The sequence below is a fragment of the Glarea lozoyensis genome, assembly GCF_000409485.1.
Source record: "Glarea lozoyensis ATCC 20868 chromosome Unknown GLAREA16, whole genome shotgun sequence".
Classification (NCBI taxonomy): Eukaryota; Fungi; Ascomycota; class Leotiomycetes; order Helotiales; family Helotiaceae; genus Glarea; species Glarea lozoyensis.
This window is the reverse complement of record NW_007360990.1, coordinates 1885997-1893427: the sequence shown is the minus strand read 5'-3', so window position 1 is coordinate 1893427 and position 7431 is coordinate 1885997. Positions and strand designations below refer to the sequence as shown.

General features: G+C 45.7%; 3 protein-coding genes across 3 annotated transcripts; all 3 read left to right on the top strand.

Annotated features, from left to right (window-relative positions):
- Window positions 1-1374: 1374 nt before the first annotated feature.
- On the top strand, window positions 1375-2363 carry GLAREA_07885 (uncharacterized protein; the record flags this gene model as incomplete). The annotated part of the gene is made up of 3 exons (XM_008082572.1): window positions 1375-1588; window positions 1771-1964; window positions 2010-2363. 3 exons carry the CDS (start codon window positions 1375-1377, stop codon window positions 2361-2363), a joined length of 762 nt encoding a protein of 253 aa, XP_008080763.1.
- Window positions 2364-2954: 591 nt separating this feature from the next.
- GLAREA_07884 (uncharacterized protein) lies at window positions 2955-4046 on the top strand (the record flags this gene model as incomplete). The annotated part of the gene is made up of 1 exon (XM_008082571.1): window positions 2955-4046. One exon carries the CDS (start codon window positions 2955-2957, stop codon window positions 4044-4046), a length of 1092 nt encoding a protein of 363 aa, XP_008080762.1.
- A 327-nt stretch (window positions 4047-4373) lies between these two features.
- GLAREA_07883 (uncharacterized protein) lies at window positions 4374-7345 on the top strand (the record flags this gene model as incomplete). Its single annotated transcript, XM_008082570.1, has 9 exons — window positions 4374-4586; window positions 4640-5101; window positions 5161-5568; window positions 5619-5738; window positions 5782-5980; window positions 6033-6055; window positions 6104-6120; window positions 6173-6282; window positions 6669-7345. 9 exons carry the CDS (start codon window positions 4374-4376, stop codon window positions 7343-7345), a joined length of 2229 nt encoding a protein of 742 aa, XP_008080761.1.
- Between the last annotated feature and the right edge of the window lie 86 nt (window positions 7346-7431).

Here is a 7431-nt window from a genome sequence, read left to right as displayed (position 1 = left end):
GGCTCCAATTGCGAGAAAGATGATTCTAACCATTGTGATAGGTGTAGCGAGCGACTTCAGTGGACGACTTTGTATCGAGGTTGGGATAGGAACGAATGACTATGCTGACTGACTTGTTTTAGTGAATGATGAACGGCGCAGAAGAGCGGCTTAAGTACTTAGGTAGTCCACCAGGCTTTTCTATTGTTCAAGAGCCGTGGACTGCGTGCCGTGCCCTCGACACGGATCTCTATCGGGTTCGACTTATTCATATTTCCGGTCTCGCAGACACAACACGAGTACTCCATCATGGAGTCTATCGAGCCCTCGTGAATCGGAGTCTCATCGCTCGAAATATGCGAAGACATTCAATAACTCCAAGACCGAGCCGGGATCTTTTGTGTAATTCGAAGCTACGAACGGCAGGTTCTTCAAGCAAACCCCGCTCTCCTCTGTCTTCGGGGCCATATCAGGAAAAACCATCTCTACATCAGCCTTGGCGCACTTCTCGATCCAGGAAAAAAAGTCTTGGGCCACTGTGGCCGCAGGAGAGCGAGCTTGGCACCCCATATTATCCCATCTCTGGCCAATGTCTGATACAGGAAGCATCTGATTAGATTGATCTGATAAGATTAGATTACCTTCTTGCCAAGAAGGTTGAACGACATCGTGACCGAACCTGCAGGGTGGTCGACACCCTCATTGGAGTCAACTAATCTATTTCTCATGCGTGCTTATGGCAATACAGCCAATACAGAAGCAAGTAGAAGGAGTCTGTGCAACGGCAAATCGGCACTGAAATAACGGAGATCACAAAGACCAGAATGACGAAGTGATGCCATTGTAATGGCGAGAACCAGGAGGAAAGAAAAGTCAGGAAAATTTCAAACTAGCGATGAGACTTTTGGTCGTGCGACATCGGGAACCTTTTTTTAAACCCAGGGAGTAATCGACCAGCCTTTACCCAGGTGTGAGATAGGATCGTACGATCAATTCTTCTAGGAAGGAGACACAAAGCTCGCAGGTCTGGCAAGGGTGACTGGCAAGGGTGGCAAGAACACCACTGCACTTCCAATGATGAGCAATATCCGACCGTCTTCGCTGCCACTATGCATTGCAACACGAGTTTGCCAAGCGGCTATTGTTCTCGAGGCTGCGGTTTCCGCTATATTACCTTGTAAGCATGTGCGAATGACCGAAGGTCTTAGAGGCTGTTGGCTGGAGTGCACGAGGAATTGCTATCAATCGAGGCTGTTGTCTACTCTCATCTTGGATATAAGCGCTTCCTCTGCAATCGCAGAATTGGATTTTTCATTCCTCAACCAACGAAGTATCCTTTTTCGAGACCTACAATTGCAAGAACGACAACAAGTTGTCTAGTATCAAGCTATGAACATGTTGTTCCAACCCCTTTCTCTTCTCGCTGTTATGACTGTTTCATCAGTCGCTGCTGCTGATTTTACGCCTCATGCTGCTGGTGCTGAGGGATCTGTGATGGGACCAGTTCAGTTCCTTTGGCCAACTGATCGTCCTTGGTCTGCCGATGCTGATAATACTGCTCCATGTGGAAGCAATTCTGGAGTTACGAATAGGACTCAATTTCCCCTTGGTTGGTTCTCGTCATTACTAGGTGACGCCGAAGCAACAAATGCCAACTTGAACGATTACAGACAATGGAGCAGTCTCCCTATCCATCGCAACAACTGCATATAAAGTCGCTTTTCGCATCGCTTACGACAATAGTACTTCTACCCCTTATTGTCTAGAGATTCATCGCTAACACTTTCTAAGACCCAACGGCTCAAGGCTCTTTCAACGAACAAATCGTTCATAACATCACAGAAGTAAATCCAGGTCACCAATGTTACCGTGTCCCTTCCACCCCCGACAATATTTCCGCGGGCGCGAACGCCACAATTCAGCTTGAATACTGGTCTACCTACGAGAATGAACCGATTCAATCTTTCTACGCCTGCGCTGATGTTGTATGTATATGACTGACTGTCACCAATTACCTCTAACAAAAACAGACACTCATCGAAGCATCCACCTTTGTAGGTACAATCCCATGCTTCAACGTAACATCTACCGACTTCGTCGCTCCCTCAACGACTCCTTCCACAGCAACGCCTCCCGACTCTTCGGTCGCTCCTACACTATACGTATCCGCATCTTCTTCTCGCAGTCTATCAGAGGGTGCTATAGCTGGCATTGCTGTCGGTTCGGTTGTCGGCGGACTAGCGCTTATCGCTATCGTGGCGTTTGTTTTGTTGAGAAGGAGAAAGACTAATAGAAATGCCCAGGCTGCTGATGAGTTCCCTGCTATGGAGAAAAAGGAACGGGCTGCCTCTCTTGCTAGCGAGGAAACGCAAGTACAGAAGTGAGTGAATGGTTGAGAATCCTGGGTGGGCTAGTTTAGTTAGATGACTGGACAAATATGATGAACTGAAGGAGTGCCAGAATGATTTAACGAAAGGATCGGAATAAAGCTATTTCCGACCATTATTATGGCAATTTTTCGTCTCACACAAATTTTAGTAATGTCTCTTTTCAGCTCATATTTGGGTTCAATCTTTCTTTGCTTTTTTAACTACAACTTAGTTAAATTCGTCGGGGTTATTCTCCCAAGAGCTGTCACAAACCCTGAAGACAATACACCTTCAAGCCTACTGTGCGTGTACGAATTGAGGTAGAGCCTTACTCAACCCCATCAGATGATTTTGAGATATGCCTACGATTGGTTATTCTGGCGAGCTAAGCCACTGGTCAGGCTTGATGTGCATGATCACGACCAAGCCTCCCTCCAGCTAGCTGAACACCAAACACGATTAAACCACACTCAAGTCAACAATTCTTATCTCCCGTATACAATTCGAACCTGATCTAAAACTCACCAATCCACCTAATCACTTAATCATACCTCACCTCCAACCTCGAGATCACCCAAATTATCATCCCAGTCAAACCACCCCCCCATGGCCAATCTATCTCTCCCGACCACTTTCTACCCTCCTCTAGACAACAACACCCAACAAATCCGACTCCTGTCTTTCAAAGACGATGGGAACTTTGCACTCGAAGTTTTCGATTTGGCGGACCGTCCAGATTATATCGCATTAAGCTATGTATGGGGTTCTCCTGACGAAGTTGACGAAATCATCGTCAATGGGCGGTCGTTTAGTATTCATCAGAATTTGTTCCTCGCGCTTAGGGCGATTGGGTGGCATTTGAGGAACTTTGCGGAGGGTCAGGGTAAGAATGAGAAGTCTAAGTTGAGAGTTTCAGGTAGAGGTATGGAAGTCGAGACTGAGATACCGGAGGTACAGAATGCTCAGAGTGCCAAAGATGAGGATGTAGCACTGTCGCCAGGTCGCTGGAAGTACTTCTGGATCGATGCAATCTGTATTAATCAGGACGACATTCCTGAGCGTAATAGTCAGGTTCAAAGGATGGGTGATCTATATACCAACGCGTCATTTGTCATGGTCTGGTTAGGACCAGACGTCGATGAATCTCTTGCACACATTAGTAAGTTTGAGAATGGTACACTGGAATTATATTCAACCGCAAGCGACGTTGAGATAGCCGAAGATGTCACGGTGAAAAACTTCTTCGGGGCAGCATACTGGCGTCGACTCTGGATTATCCAGGAATTTGTATTAGCAAGAACGCTGCTGTTCGTTTCAGATACAAGGACAATACCTTTGGACGTCCTAATGTCGAAGTTATGGTTTAACCGGGATGCTAGCGTGCGGAGGTACCCTTTCGTACATACTGCACTGAGCCTGAGAACTAGTACTCGAAATGTATGGTTGACCTTGTCTTCACTGCTTGTAAGCTTGGGATCGCATGAATGCTTAGATAAAAGGGATAGGGTATATGGGCTACTCGCGCTTGTGGACTGGACCGGCTTCCGTCAACCTCCAATCAAAGCAGACTATTCGTTAAGTGCCAAGCAGTTATATGGCTTGATTTGCACAATCTATTCTTCTGGTGTCGATGCTTACTACTTTACTTTTGTTGCGAAAGCGCTCGGTGTCGAACCGAATATCGCACCGGATGTCTAGATACTATACATACATCTAGCTCCCAAGAATCGGCACACATCAATTTCAAATTTACAAGACCTATATACGAATTCAAGGAAAAAACACGATTTCGAGAGCGGGCAAGAAAACGAATACAAAGAAAACCTTGTTTTTGTAAACCTGAGCTTTTCACCAAGAACAAAGCACAACATCCGCAACCAGAATCCTCAAAACCCAACAACAAAGAGCCTTTCTCAACATCATGATTTTTCGTAAGAAAACATCCTAACAACACCAATTTTCTCCTTCAAGCCTCTCACGATAGAAACTCCATCATCATTCCAACCCCAGTCACCTATCAGCGAAATGGCGGGAACCCGAAAGAATCCCAAGAGGACGGTCACATCCGCAATACTCTCCTACAGCACCACCACCCCAAAAACCACAGCGAAGAGACCTCGATCAGTAAAACCAGATTCCGCAGCAAAGAGACGCAAATCCGTAAACCCCGAATCCACACCACTTTCCGCAGCAAAGAGACGCAGATCCGTTTATCCCCTTTCCGCACCACTTTCCGCGGTAAGTAGGGGCAAAAGAGGAAACCCAAACAACTCGAACCATGGCCACATAAGCACGAATGGTTGGCTGGTCGACGTCACAAGGAGCGATACACGCCCATCCTGACGTTCTTCGCACGAAACGAATGCGATTTGACGGAAGAAGAAAAGAAAGAAGAAAGACTACAGAGAACCAACGAGAAGAAACGTGAAAATACACAGAGGCAATGGCTCTATGGGTTTACGAGTCGTGAATTAGCTGATATGGATGCGATTAGTAGTAGGAGGCTGAAAGCCTCGACTTTGAGGGCTCCGATACTTGATATATTGCGACGCTGGGAAACCACCGAGAATGTCTTGGAGGAGTATGACGAAAATGGCACAAGGGATTCACTCTTCGGTTTTCACTTGATGCCCTATCAACCGGAAAATACATCAGGTTATTGGGAAATGAGGAATCAGATTGTTAAAAAGGCTCTCAAGCCTGCGTTACAAGTGGCGACGTATCTGTTACCAAACATGCATATGCTTCCATGGGTAGGTGAATTGTACTTGAAAGCGAAATTGTAAGCATGAAATTTTAACACACCAAGTAGTTCGATACCCTAATTTTTGGGAGACGGAAGCAGGTTGAAGAGGAACGATGCCCTCCACTGACCGATCCGAAAAGGCTTACTCAGATTGTTTCTCCGTCAACAAAAAGACCCTGGGAAGAAATCCAGAAGAAATTAAGGACGACACTTGATGTATTGAGGACAAAACACGCCATGGAATTTGGATTTATGTGTACTTTCGAAAAAGCTATTAAGCCAGAAAAAACCGCAGAGAAGATTACGACGTGGGGCTATAGCGTTATGTCTGCCAAAAGGGAGAATAGACACTCAAAATTTAGAAGTTTTCTTGCCTACCAGGTAGTCTTACCTCTTCTTAGACCCGATTTGACGGACGCTGAAAAAATGAGTCTTGAGTGGTTTGCGGCAAATATTCTTGTCCACGAAACAATGGTCAGTGTTTTCCCTTTTCAGAGGTATAAGCAGGACTGAAATTTTGCTAGCATAGCATATGGAACGCATTGAAATACGAAGAGGACGCAGAACGCGCACAAAGAGGAGAGCCAGAACCGTACATAGGGTCAACACAACTTGCAGAAATTGGTTATGCGTTCGAGCACAAAGTAAGCATGGGAAAGATTTACAGGGCTTTATCTAACTTTTAAGGTTTTCTCGGGAATCCCTGAACCGTTCAGAAGATACCCCGAAGATGGATTTGAGGGCATGACGCTGCCACTGGGCTTTTGGTGCCAAGCGATTTGGCCTACCACTCGTTGGGCCGAACAAAGCGCCAATCCCGTGCTGAAAACACCCGAGTTGCCAGAAACTCAAGAGATGTATCCAATACCAGTAACTTTCTACGAGGGTATGTTTCCCTTCCAGCATGAAAGTTACCTATCACTGACCCTCGCTTGTAGATATGCAAAGTGAGGATTTTTGGGTGAGTCCAGCGCGTAACATTAGAATTCACACAGCTAATTATGTTTAGAAAGTTGGGGTTCGCGCGTATGTGCAATACAGAACTAAATGGAAGCATCGTACTAATTAAAGAGAACAGATTTGGGATGGATGTCTTGCAGGGCCGCTCAAGGGGTCAAGGAGCACTAATAAGATGTGAAGATGAAGCGAAGCGAGGCCAAAAAGGAGTTCCTGAGCCAATTAGAATACGTAAGAACAGTACGGAACACGAGAAACTAATTTCAAAATTGAAAGTCAAACATCAGGACATACATGTCAATGAAATGGGAAAAAGGCTATGGGGTCGCAGTCAACAGGAATACATGTTTCAGAAAAGTTCCTTCCTTATTCAACATTTGTCTAGAAAACTTGCCGAAGTCATGGAAAGAATTAACGACGAAATGGACAATGGGGCTCTGACTGAAACCCCCGAAGACTTCTTTGAATTGGTACGGAAGCTGCAAGAAATACATAAAGAAGTTGTCCGCAACCTCTTGAACCTGGAGAAGCAAGTGGGCCAAGAATTGGAGGAACCCCGACTGAATCTCCTGAGGTGGAATAGAGGAACGTGGAGGACTGTTAATAAGTTCCGCCAGGAGACGGAAGACCAGCTAGAATGCAGGAAAGGCTCAAGCTTGATTTGAAAAGTTTCGAGTGGTGTTTCATGAGCCTTTTACGCTATCCAGATGTACTCGATGAACGTCGCAAATACAACTTGATTGATGTCCAGGATGAGGCTGGAATTGTGGGAATGGAAAGCAATGAGGCAGAAAAGCAGAGAGTCCTTGGCCGGTTTGACAAAACTGACGGTGAACCAAGTATACCTTTGTTCAACGAGGGTGTCATACGTCTCAAGAAAGCCAAGTTGGACGAAAGCGAACCAATCGAGCAGCGAAAGCGAGAAATAAGATTGGTTGCAAAACACCTGGAGGAGATCCGGCAAGGCACTCTAGATCCGAGCCAGAACTCCTCGCCACTAGGCGTTGGTGGAAATCGCCAAACATGTCCCGAGTCTTGGATAAATCCTGTTGACTTGTGGATAAGGAAAGCCAGCGAGATATATTGGGACATTGATAGGTTGTACAGTTCGGACGACGATGAATCTAATGAAGAAAGCGATGATGAGGGCCAAGATGCGATGGATACCGATCAAGATGAAGAAGTTCCGGCTAACACAGAGTTTGACGAAGAAGCTGAGGACTCGGATATGCCGGAGTACGACGAAGAAGCTGGTAATGAGACTGAGGATTCTATGGATATCGACGAATATTGAATGGAAGGAGGATAAAGTAGGATTGCCGAGAGATAGAAATTATGGTAAAACCATGTTTTCTCGTGGTGTAATGTAAGATTAAATTG